The 22,603-nt window shown below is 41.5% G+C and overlaps 1 protein-coding gene across 4 annotated transcripts in view; it reads right to left on the bottom strand.

The window, feature by feature from the left end:
* Window positions 1–22,603, bottom strand: part of osbpl9 (oxysterol binding protein-like 9) — a 176,799-nt gene that overhangs the window by 75,733 nt on the left and 78,463 nt on the right. For 3 of the 4 annotated variants that reach the window (XM_067990225.1, XM_067990224.1, XM_067990223.1), the window contains exon 5: window positions 5,922–6,017. In XM_067990225.1, coding sequence (XP_067846326.1) covers window positions 5,922–6,017 — 96 coding nt within the window. Of the gene's footprint in view, window positions 1–5,921; window positions 6,018–16,683; window positions 16,839–22,603 lie in introns of those variants that run through there. The other variant, XM_067990226.1, reaches the window with a different exon arrangement.

A 22,603-nucleotide genomic window follows, 5' to 3' on the forward strand; every position in this document is an offset into this window, starting at 1 on the left:
GGCCAGTACCTCTGCAATTCCCACCCTTACTTCCCTCAGCAACCTAGGATGCATCCCATCCAGACCAGATGACTTATCTACTTTAAGTACAGCCAGCCTTTCTAGTACCTCCTCTTTATCAATTATTAGCCCATCCAATATCTCAACTACATCTTCCTTTACTGAGACTCTGCCAGTATCTTCTTCCTTGGTAAAGAAAGATGCAAAATACTCATTTAGTACCTCAGCCATCCCCTCTGCCTCCACGAGTACATCACCTTTATGGTCCCTAATCGGCCCCACCTCTCCTCTTACGACCCGTTTATTGTTTACGTGCCTATAGAAAACTTTTGGATTCCCTTTTATATTTGCCGCCAGTCTATTCTCATACTCTCTCTTTGCCCCTCTTATTTACTTTTTCACTTCCCCTCTGAGCTTTCTATATTCAGCCTGGTTCTCACTTGTGTTATCAACCTGACACCTGTCATATGTCCCTTTTTTCTGCTTCATCTTACACTCTATCTCTTGTGTCATCCAGGAATCGCTGGCTTTAGTTGCCCTACCTTTCTGCCTCGTGGGAATGTATCTAGATTGTACCCAAATCATCTCCTCCTTAAAGGCAGCCCATTGTTCAATTACACTTTTGTCTGCCAATCTTTGATTCCAATTTACCCGGGCCAGATCAGCTCTCATCCCACTGAAATTGGCCCTCCTCCAATTGCGTATTTTTACTTTAGAGTGGTCCATGTCCTTTTTCCATTGCTATTCTAAACCTTATGATACTATGATCGCTGTTCCTTAAATGTTCCCCCACTAACACTTGCTCCACTTAGCCCGCCTCATTTCCCCAGAACCAAGTCCAGCAATGCCTCCTTCCTCATTGGGTCGGAAAAGTACTGGTCAAGGAAGTTCTCCTGAATACACTTCAAAAATTCCTCCCCCTCTTTGCCCCTTACATTACTACTATCCCAGTCTATATTAGGATAGTTGAAGTCCCTCATTATCAGTACTATATGGCTTTTGCACCTCTCTGTAATTTCCCTGCAAATTTGTTCCTCGATATCCTTCTCAATAGTTGGTGGCCTATAGAATACACCCAGTAGTGTGATGGCTCCTCTATTGTTTCTTAACTCTAACCAAATAGATTCTGTCCTTGACCACTCCAGGCCATTCTCTCTCCAGCACTGCAATATTCTCCTTATTCAATACTGCCACTCCCCCTTTCTTTCCTTCCCTATCTTTCCTGAACACCTTGTATTCAGGAATATTTAGAACCCAAACCTGCCCTTTTTTGAGCCAGGTCTCCGCTATCGCCACAACATCATATTCCCATGTGGCTAATTGCGCCTGCAGCTGTTGTTTAACACGCTTCGTGCGTTTACACACATGCACCGTAAACCTATTTTAGACTTTCTTGTCGTCTCTCTTAGTCTGATCCCACCTAATACCGTACTATTTCTTACTCTAATGCTATCTTTCTCTCCTAATCCTTATTGCACCTTATTTCTCCTTTCCATTGCTACATCCTGGTGCCCAGCCTCCTGCCAAAACAAAAGGATGAATTTCAAAAACTTTAAGAAGGTAAAATTTGTATATATTTTTAAAAATCCAGATGCTGTGCGTGTGAAAGAGAGAAATGACAATGTTCTGATTACACACTGTCGTAAGTTTTTTGTTTTGTGTTCTATAAAGCCCTCTCTCTCTGTACCCCTTCTTTTTTTCTCTTCCCCTGAGTAGAGGTGGGGAGAAAGAGAATAGAGAGGGAGAGAGAAAAAAAAGTCAAAGAAAAAGAGAGCAAAAAAGGAGACGGGGATGAAACCAAGATCAAAGAAAGTAGGCGATTGACCCCACCACTGACCCCTTTTTCCCTTTCTCTGTCTTGTTCTTTGCTCGAGTCCCCCATCGACTTCCACTCCACCCCAACAGCTGTTTGTTGGTTCCCCCTATGAATGACGCCACCCCCTCACCTCCCTTTCTGATTTCCCTCCCTGCAAACACATCTACATCCAAAAAAAACTGTACAAATCAACCCATTAGATGGGAAGAATCAATAATAAAAATAGCACCACCGACCAAAAGATATCTATCTATCTGTCCATCTTATTAAAATTCATAGGTGGGTCACCGTATTCCATTTCAAAATGCATAAAAAGCTTCTACGTCATACGATCTCAATGAGAAAAACCATTATAAAATCATCCATATTTACTTGTTATATCTGCTACGCCTATTCAATGTTAAAAGTCGTGTAATGTTATGTCTCAAAACAGTAGCTTCCACTGTATATTTACAATGTGAACCAACATGCATTTACACATCAAAGCCTTTGGATGTCTTTTCAACACAGTCAGCTGTAACCATAGCAACTGAGGAGGAACATGATTTCTTATCTTTTATAGGATATGATAATTTAGGTGTTTTGTGTAACTCTAACCCTCACTCTTGCAGGGTTAACTGACTCACCTGTACATACATGTACACATGCATACGTGAGTGCACGCACACACCAACCTACTTCCCCTCCCTGCCTTGGTTCAATTGTCCCCGTGCCTTCTAACTTTACTTTACCTAAATTTTGCACTTAGTCTTCATTCTACATGTACTACATCGCAGAAACACAAGAAATAGGAGCAGATGTAGGCCATACGGCCCCTCGAGCCTACTCCACCATTCAATAAGATCATGGTTGATCTTCAACCTCAACTCCACTTTCCTGCCCGATTCCCATATCCCTTGATTCCCCAGAGTTCAAAAATCTATCTGTCTCAGCCTTGAATATATTCAACGACTCAGCATCCACTGCCCTCTGGGTTAGAGAATTCCAAAGATTCACAATCCTATGAGTGAAAAAGTTCCTCCTCATCTCTGTCTTAAATGGCCGACCCCTTATCCTGCGACTACGAACTCTAGTTCTAGACGCTCCAGCCAGGGGAAACAATCTCTCAGCATCTACTCTGTCAAGCCCCCTCAGAATCTTATGTTTCAATGAGATCATCGCTCATTCTTCTAAACTCCAGAGAAGAGCACATTCTACTCAACCTCTCTTCATAGGACAACCCTCTCATCCCAGGAATTAATCTCAATAGTAAATGAATTAGTATTTTTTTTTAATTCATTCAGGGGATGTGGGCGTCATTGGCAAGGCCAGCATTCATTGCCCATCCCTAATTGCCCTTGAGAAGATGGTGGTGAGCTGCCTTCTTGAACCGTTGCAGTCCATGTGGTGAAGGTACTCCCATAGTACTGTTAGGTAGGGAGTTCCAGGATTTTGACCCAGCGTGATGAAGGAACGGCGATATATTTCCAAGTCCGGATGGTGTGTGACTTGGAGGGGAACGTGCAGGTGGTGTTGTTCCCATGTGCCTGCTGCTCTTGTTCTTCTAGGTGGTAGAGATTGCGGGTTTGGGAGATGCTGTGGAAGAAGCCTTAGCGAGTTGTTGCAGTGCATCCTGTGGATGGTACACACTGCAGCCACGGTGCGCCGGTGGTGAAGGGGGTGAATGTTTAGGGTGGTGGATGGGGTGCCAGTCAAGCGGGCTGCTTTGTCCTGGATGCTGTCGAGCTTAGAGTGTTGTTGGAGCTGCACTCATCCAGGCAAGTGGAGAGTATTCCATCACACTCCTGACTCATGCCTTGTAGATGGTGGAAAGGCTTTGGAGAGTCAGGAAGTAAGTCACTCGCCGCAGAATACACAGCCTCTGACCTGTAACCACACCATTTATGTGGCTGGTCCAGTTAAGTTTCTGGTCAATGGTGACCCCAGGATGTTGATGGTGGGGGATTCGGCAATGGTAATGCCATTGAATGTCAAGGGGAGGTGGTTAGACTCTCTCTCGTTGGAGATGGTCATTGCCTGGCGCGAATGTAACTTCCCACTTATCAGCCCAAGCCTGGATGTTGTCCAGGTCTTGCTGCATGTAGGCACGGACTGCTTCATTATCTGAGGGGTTGCGAATGGAACTGAACAGTGTCTTACGTCTGCATGCCCTGGTCCAATTATCTCCCACACTCTAGCTCCACTTTACCTGAAGTCTCCACCTTTCCAAGTCTCCATGTGCAATGCCCCAGATTGACCAGTATATTAATAATGCACTGGTAGATCTCTTCAATGTTAGTTGTGGTGCCAGTATTGCAGAGCAGGGGACTGGAGCTTGAGTGGCCATACAGGCTTCCTCATTGTGGGGACTGGCCGATCAACTGATTGGGAGAGTCATGCTGCTTTTGAGTTTTCTTTTAAGAAGCGGCAGGATCAGTGTTCAGGAAATTAGCTCATCTATTGAGTTCAATCCAGAGAAAGCCTGTGTGGCCACTTAAAATTTCCACTTCCACTGCGGAGCAGCAGGTAACTGCTGCCAACTGAGATACAGGAAATGCTCTGCTTGGCCCAAAATAGAAATCGGGTGGGTCAAGGCACTGAGGAAGCAAAGGCACTGACGCTAGGAATGAGCAGGCTGAGATTCCAACCAGGAGGGACCAGGTTTGCCGGAGGCCTGGAGGAAGGAAGCAAGCAGCCAGTGGGGTTAGGTAGCTACAGTCATGGGATTTCGTGCAGAGCTGCGAGGTGAGATGTTTTATAGTATGCACCTCTTTTTTGTTTCTGGGGCTAGTTAGAACAAAATTGGCAGGAAATTGCAATGGCAGATTTCCGATTTTGGATTTGGAATCTGATTAAATGATCCACTGGTTAACGGACAGAAAACAGAGAGTAGGAATAAACGGGTCATTTTCGGCTTGGCAGGTTGTAACTAATGGGATGCCATAAGGAACAGTGCTTGGGCCTCAGCAATTTACAATCTATATCAATGACTTAGATGAGGGGACAGAGTGTAATGTACCCAGGTTTGCTAACGATACAAAGCCAAGTGGGAAAGTAAGCTGTGCGGAGGGCGCAAAGAGGCTGCAAAGGGATATAGACAGGTTGTGAGTGGGCGAGAAGGTGGCAGATGGAGTATAATGTGGGGAAATGTGAAATTATCCACTTTGGTAGGAAGAATAGGAAAGCAGAATATTTTCTGAAAAGGTGAGAGACTAAGAAATGTTGGAAGTCAGAGGGATTTGGGTGTCCTTGTACATGAATCACAGAAAGTTAACATGCAGGTACAGCAAGCAATTAAGAAGGCAAATGGTATGTTAGCCTTTATTGCAAGGGGGTTGGAGTATAAGAGCAAGGAGGTCTTGCTGCAATGAGATATGGCTCTGGTGAGACCACACTTGGAGTGCTGTGTACAGTTTTGGTCTCCTTACCTAAGGAAGGATATACTTGTATTAGAGGCGGTACAACAAAGGTTCACTAGATTGATTCCTGGGATGAGAGGGTTGTCCTATGAGGCAAGATTGAGTAGAATGGGCCTATATTCTCTGGAGTTTAGAAGAAACGTATAAAATTCTTAGAGGGCCTGACAAAGTAGATGCAGAGAGGCTGTTTTCCCCCGGCTGGAGAGTCTAGAACTAAAGGTCATAGTCTCAAGATAAGGGGTCGGCCATTTAGGACCAAGATGAGGAAAAATGTCTTCACTCAGAGGGTTGCGAATCTTTGGAATTCTCCACCCCAATGGGCCATGGATGCTCAGTCATTGAGTATATTCAAGACTGAGATTGATGGCTGTTTGAACACTAAGGGAATCAAGGGATATGGGGATAGGGTGGGAAAGGGAGTTGAGGTAGATGATCAGCCATCACCTTATTGAATGGCGAAGGAGGCTCGAGGGGCCGTATGGCCTACTCCTGCTCCTACTTCTCATGTTCTTATGTAATACCACATGGTTTACATAAACCAATTAGCAATGCTGGAGAAACTCTACAAACATATGGATGGATGTGGGGTGGATGTGGTTTCTCACTGATAGTACCATTATCAATTATGCTTTGTATGTAGTATCAGTGGACTTTTTGCAAACTCGCCCAAGCTTTCAAAAGTTACAGAATAAATTAGGTTCAATTACCTTCAGTTGATCAATTAAAATCTGTAAATAGGCATCAGCTTCAGCAAGCTTTTTGTCAAAATCTTGAACACTTGGAACAAATCCCGTTTCACCACCCTGTAAAGATAAGTAGTTATAGTAATCGGTGAGGCATCCTCTGCCAATTGGAAGGAAACATTCAACTTAAATATCTGCAATATTAAATTCTCCATACCAACACATCACATTCTTGTACACAAGGTGCTCAAGCAGATATTTGAAAATACAAGTTACAATAGAAATGGATTTACTACTGCATACAGCTCAATTTACATCAATATAATTAACACACAAAATTAAATGGAAACTATTAAAGTTATTAAAAACAGCAGTATTACAGCTTTGGGCTTTTAATACCATGTTGTCTCTCAACATGCCAATAGCTGTTCCTGTCAGCAGACCTTTATCCAGTACATTCCAGAAACTCTGCCTATTTTTTTCTCTGCCCTTTCAGAGATGAATCCCAAAGGCCAACAATTACCCCATATGCCGTAATCTGCTTAATGGATTTAATGTAGTTTCACTTCATGTTACCAAATACTCGTTGAAATGGTGGATATTACCACAACGACTAGCAGTTTACAGTCTAAAGCAGCTAAATACTAAAAGTACAATACAAATTTAACAAAAAGGGAACACCCATAGTAATCATGACCTTTGATTTAGTTTAAATATGTCAAATTGACAAGAACAAAGTTCTTGTTGTGGAATGAATTCAGTCTCCATTTTGATGTCCAGCACAATCTACCGTTAGGGTTGCCAACCCTCCAGGACTGCCCTGGAACCTCCAGGAATTAAAGACTAGTCTCCAGGATACTGCTGCGAGGAACCCGGGAGAAAAATCGTAAGGGCATTAAAAAAAGTTTTAAAAAGATTTTTTTTGAACAGTTTTGTTTACCAGTTATAAAAATATCGAAAATGGGTAAAAATGCTGTTTGACTGACAGTCAAGAATCATCCAATTGGGTAATGAAGAGACTGTTTGATTTCTAATTGGCATAGGAAGGCTGTGCGCTGTGAGGATGGACGTGTTGGGTTATTAATGGCGGGAGCATAGGGGGGGGGCGTGGCGGTTGGAGGCTGGAGGCAGGAGGTCATGTGATAAAACCTCCAGGAATATGTCCAGAGTTGGCAACCCTATCTATCATGTAAGAGAAATTCCCAATTTCACCAAACCAAAAGCTTTTAAATAAGTAAGCGCCTGCCTCTTCCACAAGACCGACTTTCAATTCCATAGATGTCGAAACCAACATTTATGGGAAATATTAATAGTTGCTTTTTCCCGAGCAAATTAAATATCATGCAACTGTCCAATTAACATAGGAGTCTGCTCAGTTAGTTTCCCAAACAAATCAAACAATATTTCATGCATAAATATAATTAAAGAGAATAGACATATGGAGAAATTCCCAAAATAAGAGTTAGCTCTCATCACATACAACATAAAAACATGTGTCTGTCTAATGAGAGTCAAAAACAATTTACAAGCGCAAGACAAATGGGTTTGTTTGTTTAGTGGTGGAGATATTCAACCCATTAAATTCATTCTTTATACTAGTAATATTACCATTTGTGCTTCAAGGTGAAGTGGTTTCAGGTGTGAATGGATGCAAATATGGTAGTATGACTTAGTGGTAGTATAACGCAGAAGTTAGCTTGCTGAGCTGACTAAAGCAAGAGTTGGGAGATCGCCTCTAGTAGAATATCTCAGTGTTAGTCTTCACACCAGGTGTAGTATAATTCTAACCAGGTGTAGTATAGTTCTGATGAAAGGTCTTTGACCTGAAACGTTAACTCTGTTTCTTTCTCCACAGATGCTGCCTGACTTGCTGAGCTTCTCCAGCATTTTCTGTTTTTATTTCAGATTTCCAGCATCCGCAGTATGTTGCTTTTGATGTAGTATAAATTTAACCCGGTGAAAATTCAAATTTTAAAAGTTCTCCATTGGTGCTAAACTTACTTTTGACTTCTAGTATTGTGAAATAAATATTATAACCACACACACACACACTCTCTCTTATAACAAAAACAAGCCATCTGGAGACCGGAGTTCTATATATGCACTTAAACACACATGCAGAGAGCTTCACTATCACTAAACTCAGTACAAGGCACTGTCAGCAGTATAACTTGGGTCAGCCAGCTGAAAATCATACTATAGACATACCGGTCTATGAAAAGAAAGGACTCAGAGGGTTGTGAATCTTTGGAATTCTCTACCTCAGAGGGCTGTGGATGCTCAGTCGTTGAGTATATTCAAGATTGAGATCAATAGATTTTTGGACAATAAGGGAATAAAGGGATAATGGCAGGAAAGTGGAGTTGAGGTAGAAGATCAGCCACGATCTTATCAAATGGCAGAGCAGGCTTGAGGGACCATATGGCCTACTCCTGTTCCTATTTCTTATGACTTGCATTTATACAGCACCTTCCAAGATCTCAGGATGTCCCAAAATGCTTTACAGCCAATGAAGTATATTAGAAGTATAGTCACTGTTGTAATGTAGGGACACATGGCAGCCAAACTGCACACAGCAAGGTCCCACAAACAGCAATGAGCTAATAACCAGATAATCTGTTTTAGTGATGTTGGTTGTGGGAAAAATATTGGGCAGGACACAACTTCACATGAAGCCCCCTAAATTAAATCAATTAAGTCATCTGCTAATTAGATCACAAACACAATTTGAATGTTAGAGAGAAACAATTCAGACTCTGTCACAAGAATCACAGAATTTTACAGCACAGAATGAGGCTATTCAGCCAATCACCCTTGTGCTGGCTCAGTGAAAGCACCATTCACCTAGTCCTACTCCCCTGCCCTTTTCCCATACTCTTTTAAACTTTTATTTTCAAATATTTATCTACTTCCCTTTCAAAAGCTTCTTTGGATGTTGATTACACCATTGTTTGTAGTAGGGCGTGCTTTTCCTAACAACCATCTGCATTAAAACATCTCTTAACCTCTCCCTTCATTCTTTGTTAGCGATCTTTTATGCCATCTAGTTACCGACTCACTAACCAACAGAAATAGTTTTTCCCAATTTGCTTTATCAAAACCTTTCATAATTTTGAGCACTTCTATTATATCTCCCCTTAACGTTCCTTATTCCAATGAAAACATGCCCAGTTTTTTCAGTCTAAAAAAAAGCATATCATTGTTAAGCCCAAATTAGGTTTAGTGAATAAAACCAACTATCTTTGATTCCAATTAGCTCAAAGTGAGTAACTGCACTGAACGATGAGCTACTGAGCCATATTGACCAAGAAGGATCCAGTTCAGATATGTGGTCTATTTGCAGATCTTAATTGGGGAAGCAGTGAGGGATGCAACAGATCCTTGGGTAGGTGGTAAGTGAGGTGGAGGGATGAGGGGGTCAAGAAACACATCAAATTTCCTACTACCCAGTGGTCTTTGCTGGAATGTGCCTGTGAGGACAGAAATCTACCCTGCTATGGTACCCCTCTCAGGCAAGTAATATGTCATACTCACTATCCAGGCTCATGCATGAAAAATGGCCACTTCAGCGAGGTATCACTTGCCTACCGAACTGTACCCCAGCATGAGTCATCTTCTTTCACAGCAATTACATGGAGACAACAGGAATAATGTAATAAGGGAGTTTATTTCTCTTAACACCAAAGAATTTGCTAAAAACAAATTTCAGCCTGAATTAATTTTTATTCGGATTCATTTTTAATCCCATAAATAGAGTTAGAGAAGTGTTCAGATAATTAAACATTACAACACTAATATTCTTAAAACAAAAACAAACACTATTTATTTAACTCTTTAATAGAGTTATCAAAGCAGTGCTTGTGTATTCTGTGGAACTATGAAGCCAAAATATTTTACCACAATTTGGTCTGGAGTACTAGGTTCACCAAAAAAAATTAATAAACCATGTATCGAAGATTTTCACTGTTCACTATAACAAAATCATAAACCCATTCTTTCGACATGCATTTATGATTTATGATCTGGCACAGGCTCGATGGCCCGAATGGCCTCCTTCTGTGCTGTAACCAATCTATGATTCCACGATTAGGCAATAAATAAATAGTAATAATCTAATGCTGGTTCCTGATGTTAAGAGGGCTAATTTTGAAAAAATGGTTGAAGATTTGGCAAAAATGGACTGGACAATCCTACTTGATAGGCAAACAAATAGAGGATAAATGGGTTGTCTTCAAAACCATTCTAAAACAAAATGAGGCCATGTACGTTCCAATGGTTAGAAGAGGGGCACATAGAAAGTCAAAATGGCTAATAAGAAATGTGCAGAGACAAATTAGAATTAAACAAAAGGCATTTTACAGACTTAAGAATTTAAGTCACATGAGAACAGGGACAAATATCACACATAATTAAGGAAGACAAAAGCAGCCATTAGAGAAGCTAGGAAATCTTTAGGGAAAAAATGGTACACAATTGTGGTAGCAGTAGCAAAAGATTTTTCAGCTACATCAAGAGTTAGAAGATCGTTAAAAATCGTATATGGCCACTGAAATACAGTTCAGGACAGATTACCAAGCATTAGAAGAGCTGTTAAAGGACTGTTTTGCATCCCTCTACACTCCTGTGGATGATGCTCAGATTCTATCTGTGGGAGGTTCTGTAGTCAATAACATTATATATATTAAAATAGATAGAGATGTCATCTTGGATAGAATAGGAAATCTCAAAACAGATAGGTCTCCAGGTCCAGATGACATCCACCCAAGGATAGTTGAAGAGGTGAGACAGGTGTTCTGTAAGCTCCTTGCCCATATCTTTAACAGTACAACACAGTCAAGGGTTGTTCCCCTGGATCTCCTACTTCAGATTATCAAAAGGGACAAATCAGAGCCAAGGAACTACAGGCCTATCAGCCTGACATCGGTCATAAGAAAGATGCTTGAAAGGGTGTTGAGAGATGCTCTTTATAATCACTGGGAAAGAGAAGGGGCCATTATAGAGATACTCAACGCAGCTTCTGGAAAAGAAGGTTGTGTCTTAAAAACTTGCTTGAGTTTTTTGAAGAAATTACTAGGTTAGTGGATGAGGATAATCCAGTTGACACTATCTACCTGGGCTTTCCGAAAGTCTCTGATAAGGTATCTCACACTAGGATACTTCACAAGATAGAATCTTGTGGTATCAATGGGAATTTGCGACACTGGATTAGGAATTGGCTCCAATCCCACTGGTAGAAAGCTGTAGTCAATGGTTGTGGATCAGCATAGAGGCAGTGTCCCCCAAACTGTTCAGTACAACTACGACACTGGCATCTACCCGACAATGTGGAAAATTGCCCAGGTATGTCCTGTCCACAAAAAGCAGGACAAATCCAATCTGGCCAATTACCGCCCCATCAGTTCTACTCTCAATCATCAGCAAAGGTGTCTTCGACAGTGCCATCAAGCTGCACTTACTCACCAATTACCTGCTCACCGATGCTCAGTTTGGGTTCCGCCAGGACCACTCAGCTCCAGACCTCATTACAGCCTTGGTCCAAACATGGACAAAAGAGCTGAATTCCAGAAGCAAGGTGAGAGTGACTGCCCTTGACATCAAGGCAGCCTTTGACTGAGTGTGGCACAAAGGAGCCCTAGTAAAATTGAAGTCAATGGGAATCAGGGGGAAAACACTCCAGTGGCTGGAGTCATACCTAGCACAAAGGATGAAGGTAGTGGTTGTTGGAGGCCAATCATCTCAGCCCCAGGGCATTGCTGCAGGAGTTCCTCAGGGCAGTGTCCAAGGCCCAACCATCGTCAGCTGCTTCATCAATGACCTTCCCTCCATCATAAGGTCAGAAATGGGGATGTTCGCTGATGATTGCACAGTGTTCAGTTCCATTCGCAACCCCGCAGGTAATGAAGCAGTCCGTGCCCGCATGCAGCAAGACCTGGACAACATCCAAGCTTGGGCTGATAAGTGGCAAGTAACATTCACGCTAGACAAATGCCAGGCAATGACCATCTCCAACAAGAGAGAGTCTAACCACCTCCCCTTGACATTCAACGGCATTACCATCGCTGAATCCCCCACCATCAACATCCTGGGGTCACCATTGACCAGAAACTTAACTGGACCAGCCACATAAATACTGTGGCTACAAGAGCAGTTCAGAGGCTGGGTATTCTGTGGCGAGTGACTCACCTCCTGACTCCCAAAAGCCTTTCCACCATCTACAAGGCACAAGTAGGAGTGTGATGGAATACTCTCCACTTGCCTGGATGAATGCAGCTCCCAACAACACTCAAGAAGCTTGACACCATCCAGGACAAAGCAGCCCACTTGACTGGCACCCCATCCACCACCCTAAACATTCAATCCCTCCACCAACTGCACACTGTGGCTGCAGTGTGTACCATCCACAGGATGCACTGCAGCAACTCGCCAAGGCTTCTTCGACAGCACCTCCCAAACCCACGACCTCTACCACCTAGAAGGACAAGGGCAGCAGGCACATGGGAACAACACCAGCTGCACGTACCCCTCCAAGTCACACACCATCCCGACTTGGAAATATATCGCCGTTCCTTCATCGTCCCTGGGTCAAAATCCTGGAACTCCCTACCCAACAGCACTGTGGGAGAACCTTCACCACACGGACTGCAGCGGTTCAAGGCGGTGGATCACCAACACCTTCTCAAGGGCAATTAATTAGGAATGGGCAATAAATGCTGACCTTGCCAGCAACGCCCACATTCCATGAATGAATAATAAAAAATCAGCGTTAGGTCCACTACTGTTCACTATTTTCGTTAATGACCTGGACAGTGGTCTTGAGGGTATGGTCAGCAAGTATGCAGATGATACTAAAATCTGTGCATGTATGAAGACTGTAGAGGAGTACAATCTTCTGCAAAAAGATCTAGATGCACTAGGGGAATGGGCCATACCATGGCAAACGGCATTGAACCTAGATGGCAGTGTGATGCATGTAGGTAGGACCAACACAGAATATACTTATCATTGACAGGGAACAAAACAGAAAGCAGTTGAGAAAAAAGGATCTCTGTGTTATTGTGCACAGATCACTCAAGATTCATGACCAATGCAGAGAAGCCATAGCCAAAGCAAACAGGGTATTATGTTGTATCAATAGAATCATTCAATAAAACTCAAAGGACACCATTCTGTCCCTATCATGTAAAAGGTAAGTGGTTTAACAGTTAACACAATGCATAGTCAATGTGATCTCCTGGACTGGTTTCGAACACCTGAAGGGTTTGGAGAGGAATTTCCCAGATTTGTTTTCCCCCTTTTGGTCAATGTTTTTGCCTCTCCCAGAAGACTGCATGGCTGCTGGATGGTAGAAACTGCCTGGTCATGATGCTCCAGCAGTCATGATTGTGGGGCAGGCTTGATGGAGCAGCTGATCTTTTCCTGTACATATGAACCTTCTCTTACATTGCTCTAATGTGGAGATGCCGGTGATGGACTGGGGTGGACAAATGTAAGGAATCTTACAACACCAGGTTATATAGTCCAACAGTTTTATTTGAAAATCACAAGCTTTCGGAGGCTTCCTCCTTCGTCAGGTGAGTCACCTGACGAAGGAGGAAGCCTCCGAAAGCTTGTGATTTTCAAATAAAACTGTTGGACTATAACCTGGTGTTGTAAGATTCCTTACATACATTGCTTTAGTTATTGGCCACTTTTTAATTAGCAAAAAAAGGACTGTGCTCGTTTCTCTTCTACTTACAGTAATGTCTTGGGAAGGAGAGTTGAACCATGGGAAGCACAGCCATCCATCATGAACAAGTTTCTAGCGGAAGTCACTGGGTAATGGTAACGACTGGGAACAGTGGCTGATTATTACCTCCGTAACCTGGGGACAGTGAGGCCAACACCATCTCTCTACCACTGTTACCGAAATAGTCTAATTCTGCACAGTCCAACAATCAAGGGTGTAACCTTCCTATTTCATCTGGCTCAGTTACTCAACTAATTGACTAATCTGAGCCATCAAGGGAAGCTAATAAAACATTTTTAAAAGGAACTTCCCTCCATTTTCTCAGGTTTATATACGAAGACTTACAGATTTAAGAATATGGGTGTTTCTCGTGCTTGATATTCATAAAATGATCTGTGGCCAGGTCAGTGAGTCTTTGGAATACTGCCACCCAATCTGTATTCGTATTCATCAGAATCTATTCTCTCATCAGAAGGAAAGAGAAATTTGGCTCACTTATTCATTCAATCAGTACCAGTAAATCACACGAAAAGGTTAAGCTTCAGGCCCCTTCTTTTCCTTAGGATGGGGAGCAAAGAGAAGCAAGTTCTTAAAAACGTGAATTTCCTCCAAAAACTGTTAATATTATATAATTTCAGCAAGTCTCAATGTACAGAACCAAAAAAAAACATATTTGCAAAAGACTAAAGGCACTTTTATTCCAGTAATTCTTTTGACTTTAAAACTGGTCTTAATTTCACTGCAGTTTTTCAGAAAATTGATTCACACGATACAATTGACATCATGAAAATGATTATAATTATCATCACCAATTTGAGAAAAATCATTGAGGATTAAGCTCTATAAAAGTTTATTTTACAATTGAAAGCTATTTTCCCCAGACTTTGGAATGACTACTAGATCAATCCTTATATAACAATCAAATTACATGATGAAATTATCACTTTTAGGCATCTATCGTCTGTTCCTCAAAAAGTGCAGCATGAGTTCATCTTAAATGGTTGTATTTTACATTTTAATTATTTTTCAGTTGAAATGCTGTGCATTTAAATTTTCATTATGATTCTTACATTGTGCTACATGCTTCATATTCGGTAATAAGGCCTGTAGGCTATTTGAATGCACTGTTGAAATTACTGGGGGACAATTCAGTCAACTAAACCAAAAGCAGACGCAACCTACATTTTTGCTTGAACTGTTTTTATCCCTTGTAAACAATTTTACAACACCAAGTTATAGTCCAACGATTTTTATTTGAAATCTACAAGCTTTCGGAGGTTTCCTGAGGAAGGAGGAAACCTCCGAAAGCTTGTAGATTTCAAATAAAAATCGTTGGACTATAACTTGGTGTTGTAAAATTGTTTACAATTGTCAACCCCAGTCCATCACCGGCATCTCCACATCATGTTTTTATCCCAATTACCCCACGCAGAACTGAAGCAGTATTTGCAAATCACCAAGGACTGTAACTACAGGATATTTTCATAAAGATGATCTGAAATTACTGTTTGTGGAGGTGGCTTGGAATTTCTTTAAAGGTCTAAATGTGCTGAGAATAGAACAGTCATGCAAATGTCAATCTGAACAGAAATTAATCCTGGATAAGTTTTATTCAATGCGCTTTTAAGAATATGGACAGTAAAATAAAACATGAGCTAAATTTAAACTTTTGTTGAAACCATGGAAAATTTGGAAATCACAAAATTAACAGACTTTCATCTAGATTAAAATGCAGTGAAGGTTTCAGTAATGACTTAGTGAGTTTATCCAGTCAATAAACTCAACTATACAGGTTCGATCTGCTGTCTCATTGAGTTAGCCAATTTCAACCAGGGTGGTAGTAGGGTCATTATAACTGGTCTCAGGGCTAGGGAAGGAAAAAAAAATTAAGGGGTGGATTTTCATCTTCACTACCTGGATGGGAATCTGGCAGAGCTGATCACTCGCCCTTGATTGAACTTGCCTGATTTTCATTCCAATGAAATCAATGGAATGAAAATCCGGTGGGTTCTATATAGGGCGGGCAATCTGCTCTGCCAGATTACTGCACAGGCAGTGAGGATGAAAATCGACCCCCAACTGTCCAAGGTTCTTGCTCCTGGTCACTAACCAGTGACCCCTGCTGGAAGTGCACTTATATGGATTTCACGAGGACAGGATCAAGCTTGGCTGGGATAGCCCTGCCAACACTCACTGTCGAGACTTACACTTGAACATTGGTCACTTGGGGAAGATATCCGAGAGCAAATGGTACCCGTGGACTGTAACCAAGCACAAGTCATCATCTTCAGAAGAGCAGAAAAAATTGGAGAAAAAAAAAGTGAAAACACTTGTTTTAAAATTCAATGAAACATTTTTGGAGTTCTAGATTAATGTTAGGATTATACATATACAGGTATTTCTACATAATATTGGTTGAAACTTAGGTAAGTGTTACCGAAGTGAGCATTCAAACACATTACTAAAATGCATACCTCCAAAAGGAACTATGAATCCACTTGTCACTTGTCAAAATGAAGTATTTTCTAAATTACTAGACAGGGAGGATGATGTTTTAGAGATGCAACAGAGTCTTTCTAGCACGCCCATTTGAAATGCATCATTAAATCAAATCATGAGAGTCACCTGATTTTTTTTTGAGGCCCTGAGGTTTAAGGTTAGTGCTTATATAGCATCAGTGCCATAACTACAAAAACAAATGCATATATCCTTTGTCTGTGGTATGGAAGGGAGGGAGCAAAGGGAGAGCAAGAATTTCCTTTTGATACAAAGGGTACTGTCACTAAAATTCAGTGGTTCAACATGTTTTTCGTAAAAATGCTTTAAATATTCAGTGACTTCAGTATTCACAAAAGCACTGCCACATGTTTAACTTTTAAATATTGCAAGTAAAAACTCATGTAAGTTACACACAAACTACAGAAAAAATTACTCTTACACATCATAGCCATCTTACAGTTTTGAAGTAATGAGGAAGACATTTAAAATGACCACAGGCACTAAATCTAAAACAGAAAGCACTGTGGCCTACTTCCCAATTAAAGAGGTTTTGCAACTTACGCTGGTGAATCCTTTCACTGCCATTATTCTCATCTGCTTCGTTCCAAAGTTAACTCCTCTGTGTTCGTTTTATAAAGACATTTTTATAAAGGAAGAATGTATTTTCCTCTAACTCAATTTAGACAAAGAGCTCTCTGTGCATAAACACGTTTGACCACCGTGGCTCCAGAAGCGACCCAGCACAGTACTTCCTCTATTTGCTAATCTGTGAACTTCAGAAGCTGTACACAGCAGCTTCCCTGATTGGCTAAAGGACATGTATATTATAAGAGCTTGCACGGATTGGTCTAGGATCTCCACATATGAGCTATATTAGGACATTTGTCATTCTGTGTTTACATTTGGTCTCGGCTAGCATTGTTCTCCTTTAAAATACAAGTTTAAAATGACTTCTTCAAAGTAAGTGCTAAATTGCCGGTCTTATCAATATGTAACAAAAAAGAGAACTTGAAAAAAGCTTTTCAAATTCAGTCTAATACTTGCTTAGGTTGCATGTGCTTCACTTGCATCTGACACTGCAAGTTACAATTGCAAGTTGGCATTTTATCACCTACATTTAGCAATTTACAACATTTATCATGATAGTACCAAGCAGTAAAGGTTTAAGATGGAGTTTCAACACCAGCACTCCATTTAAAAATAATTTTAATCTTTTTGTTTAAACATTAAGTGCTGCCAACATCAAGGTAACTGGTTGCCAGAGGTCACTGAAGCTGAATACAACTGAGCATTGAGGTGAAAAACAATTAAAGTTACATGGTCACATGCAAGTGGAGAATTACTCAGGCAATGGGATGAGGGAGTTGAGGAGGAAGTAAAGTTCTCCCCCTTAAAAGGCGTGTTCACTGCAGTATATTCTGAGAGGATACAATAATGTTCACCTTTGAGCAGGTCAAAAAGCAGTCCTTGGAGATAGGTGGGTTTCTCAATCATGAGAGCTCCACTTGGATGATGAATGCACCCTTTTGAGCTAGCTGCTTGTGAACTGAGTAGGAAATCAATATCCTTACAGTGCCAAAAACTTAGTACCAGCTGGGTAATCCTCACACTACAGTCCCCACCGTTTATGGTGGGCAGGTTCATGCGAACGCGATTTGCCCGCTTTACACAATGGCCTGTATAACGGGAAAGTGCTACAACAGTACTCTATTATTGTACAAACTGAAACCAGAATATTTACCAACACAATACCTACTGGAAATCGTTATAAATTAGAAAAGGGACCTTCATTAATCATCCTGAAATTGTCAACATAGGATTTCTTGACCAATATATACAAGCAAGCTGCAAGCGATTGTTTTAAACAATATCGCAGTAAGTAAGATTACTAAGTTTACTTTGGCCAGAATAAATTGATTACATTTCCATTTAGAACGATAAAATCTTTGTCATTTTTTTAAAAGAGTATTTTAATCATTACAGCACTGGTACAGCAGAGAGTATCATGACTTGTGTAAGCAACATGAAATTAGGATACTGGAAGGACATTTAAAGTCAGCTGTCAGGGCTTTCTACTTTGACTCAAAAGCCGCTGTTAAGTGCTTGGACTTTAATTGGTGAAATAATTGCATTTTGCTTTTCTTGGAAGGTATCAGGTTGAATAAAAAAATACATTTAGACCAGCAAAAAAAATCAATTTTTAAGATCATAATTTTTTTTAAAATCCTGTTTGGGATTAAAGCTAAAGCATTCTTGTTTTTCTTGATAAGCCCAAACTGTGTGATCAAGAATTCCTATTGGGTAACCACAGCTGATTCTGCCTGAAATAAACAGAGCACTTAATACGCTATAACCGACAACTGTGAAATTGATATTAATGCAAATAGATATAAATGGTAAACACATTTTGGCCGATATTAGCGACTGCCTGTTTTAATCATGAACGTTTCAAAGTGGTGGGGACTACTGAGTTTCAATACTTGTTACTATGTAATTAATATAATATATTCAAATACATAGCAATACATAGAAATTATAACACAGAAGCAGGCCATTCAGCCTATAGAGTATCAACATTTACCCTCCATATCAATATAAATATTAATTACAGAATTTTGCTGCTCTGATATATACTAATTACAGAGTAGCAGAAGTGTTGGGTGCAGCCAGAAACAAATGTAACAAGGACAGGCATCTCACAAATTTGACCTTGGAGACTGCTAGGAGCACAGAAAGAGACTTGGAAAAATGTAATGGGTACCAGTGGGCATGTCACAGATGTTGCACAACTAAATGCATACTACCTAAGTCATCAGTACAAACAGTCTTGTTAGTGCATTCCCATCAAGATCTAATTTTAGAAACCTACAAAATAGTGAATTGCCCATGTCCTACCACTCCAAGGCTCAACATGCTAGTGATTTACACAACTACTGTGCTGCACAAACTATTTTAAAACTATTCAACAAATTCAACACAAACAAAATAGTAAAATATTAATCAGAATTCTTTTTAAAAAGGGTATGGATGATGATATATACTTTTTGATAAAATATCTTATTCCAAGAACCTGCACAAGGAAAAAACTGAGAAAGAAGTTTGAATTATTTTTCAAGCAGTGGTTATGTTAAACTCCACCCATAACAACTTTTTTTCAGTACAATAATCTGTTGACCATTTTTTACACATAGTGCTCATGTGGATGCATGTGCACAGGCTCAAGAGCCACATGATATGGTTCAAATTGGTTTACAGTCCTCAAGGAGCTCTGGTAAGAAGCTCATTAACATGACGTCAGAATGTACGTCAGTACTCAAATCTGACAGCAGCTGTTGGAAACATGCTTTTAAATAGTTAATTTGGCTTGATGAATCTTTCCTACTAGCATTCATTTTTATAACTTGTAGGCTACACTCTAAATAAGTCAAGTCAAATTTATATTAAGTGTTGTAACACATGATGAAGAAAAGTTGCCCCTCACCCCAATCTTAATGGGTAAAGGCGTTGCCTACTGTGATACTGAGTTATACAGATCAGAAAGGCAACGGTTTGATCCCTATTCTGTATCGAGTTAGTTGGACAGCAGGTGGAGCACTACAATGGGCCTCAATATCATTGAGCTAGGGAAAGAGAATAAGTAAATTAGTCAGGATTCCTGTTCTTGATTGTTATTTTACGACCTCTGCTGCTAGGCATGCACGTGTAGACACTGGGCAAGGACTGCACCAGGCTCAGCGTGACACCCCCACTGCCAACACTTACTATCTGAGCTCACACAAGAATGGCCCAAGGTGGATACCAGAGAGGTGTTGGTGCCATGGAACTGTAACCCATCAAGAATCAGTGCACTCAGGAAATGAGGGGAGAAAACTGATTTTTTTTTAAAAGGTAAAGTTACGTTAGCATTTTAATGTTGTAATCTGCAAACTTTTTGATAGACATTTTAGCTAGTAATAATAGCATGAAACATACAAAATTCTTACAGGGCTCGACAGGGTAGATGCAGGGAAGATGTTTCCCCTGTCTGGGGAATCTGGAACCGGGGTCACAGTCTCAGAATAGGCCATTTAGGACTGAGATGAAAAGAAATTTCTTCACTCTGAAGGTGGTGAATCTTTGGAATTCTCTACCCCAGAGAGCTGTGGAGGCTCAGTCATTGAGTACATTCAAAACAGAGATTGATAGATTTCTAGATATTAAAGGCATTAAGGGATATGGGGATAGTGCAGGAAAATGGCGTTGAGGTAGATGATGAGCCATGATCTTGTTGAATGGCGGAGCAGGCTAGAGGGGCCGGACGGCCAACTGCTCCCATTTCTTATGTTCTTATGAGTTCAAAAGTAGACAAGTGGGCAAATAATTGCAATGTGTAATGGAGTATTAACAACATTGCTCCTAAAAAAAAAGCTACAGTAAGCCCTCTACAAGGTGTCAGTGGTAACATTCTCTTCTCTGACGTCATCAGGACCCGATCTGCAATTTCAACACAGGCCTGAGCGGGGAAGCAGTATCGGCTTCCCCATCTGGGAAAGCTGTCGGGAGTCGGATCCTGAGCCAGAAGCAGCCCAGGAGGTAACTTTTAAAATTTTATTTTAGGTTTCCTTGTGGGCCAGGAGGGGCAGGAGTGTTCCTCCAGGCCTCACGAGGAAACCTTGTGCCTTGCGCCGAGCTACCCCCCAACCCCTCCCAATTTTTGACAGATCTTTTCTTCCCGTCCCCCGCCCGATGGTGGCCACAGGGTTCTCCCCCTCCTGATCCCTGCAAACAGCCTTCCCCCACTCACAGCCTGCCCCAACCCCCCACCACCATCCCTACCGACAGCCTTTCCACTCCCATCCTGGTCCCTACCTACAAGCCTTCCCCTCCCAATCCCTGCCCAGAGCTTCCACCGCCCCCTCCCCAACAGACTGCCAGGGACCAGTCACATGGATCCCTGGCTGTGGCCTCCTGCTGCTAGATACACACACCCACCTGGCCGGTTGTCGGGCGGGACTCTGAATAGATTTATTTAAATGATGCCACAATGTCTTAAAATACAGAAGCTTACCTAAAAGTGGTTGGCTCTTCCAGAAAGTCCCTTGCTGAGTTGTCAATCCAGCGGCAGTCGAGGTGTTTTAAATGCACGATGGGCTGTTGTTTTAGAGTTCTCAAACAATAGTGCATTCATTTGCAATGTCTGGTCATTCAGGGGACATCTAGCACCTTGGTGTTGATAAATTTCTTTGATTTCTTCTAGTCTTTGAGGAGAGGCTTTTTAAATAATAAAAAATGAACACAGACACAGAAAAGCTGTAGGGGAGAAGCAACCTCTGCGGCAGGACAGACAGCAGAGCAAATCTATATTTCTACGTTAAGATAAGATTCCCTAAAGTGAGCTAGTGGAATGCGCGTCCTTTATTTTTTTTGTAACAGTATGCGAACAGAAATTGTACTAATTGTAACACATGAATTTTATCATATTTAGTTTTCTGTACATTACGTGTACCGTGGAATAAAGCTGCTTAAGAACTGAACCAAATGATACTCCGCCTAGTGTTAATTTGGTTCACTCTCAAGAGATATTAAAGCACACGCTCAAGACACAGAGATCCAGTTCAGATCACAAGAGAGTTTCATTGCTATACTCTCAGGTGCTGTTACCACACTAGCTGATACAGGGCAATGGGAGTCAATCTCTATTAAAAAAAAAGCAGGCAACCAGAGCACTAAAGGAAGTGGCTTACATCACAGAATCCGAAGAGATACCTGCGGCAGCACCAAATTCTTCACAACGACCAATATCAAACTCCAGATGAAGCACTACCTCCAGAACCCCACAATACTCTGTAGACTTCAACACAATCCAACTCCCTTGGAACTACTCCTCCACTCCCTAACAATTTATTGCAGATGCATCTCCATCTCCACCCTACATACCTTACTCCATGACCAAGAACAGAACAGAAAGCTCGAAGGAAGCCTGGGAATGTGACCTAAGCCAACAGATATGGGAGGAAGAATATCAAAACACATGGAGCCAGACCCTAAAAGCCTCCACCTGCAGCAAAATGTAGGAAGGCCAATTCAAAATCATAAATCGCACATACTGCACCCCACACATGTTCCACAAATTGTCACAAAGGCACCCTCTTTTGCATATTCTGGTTATGCCTCCACATCCAGACATTCTGGATAGCAGTCTAGGAAATCATTAGGAACATGATCAGTCTCATGATCCCAGAAGGCCCAGCTAAGTGCCTCCTGGGCCTGCCCACTGGAGAGAAAAAGCCCCCCGCAATGAGCAGGCTATCACCTTTCGTTACTAGCTGCAAGAAGATGTAGTCCCCTCTGTGGCAAAGTGCAGTCTCACCCTCATGTGGCTGAAACTCGTGGGACGTCTGCTAATCAGATCAAGTGATGTTTGGTCTCCACCTGGAATTGGGGAAAATGCCAGGCAGTCTGGGACTCCTTCTTGGAGATCCACTCAACACAAACTACCCCC

Source organism: Heptranchias perlo, chromosome 9 (assembly GCF_035084215.1).
Source record: "Heptranchias perlo isolate sHepPer1 chromosome 9, sHepPer1.hap1, whole genome shotgun sequence".
NCBI classification, from domain to species: domain Eukaryota; kingdom Metazoa; phylum Chordata; class Chondrichthyes; order Hexanchiformes; family Hexanchidae; genus Heptranchias; species Heptranchias perlo.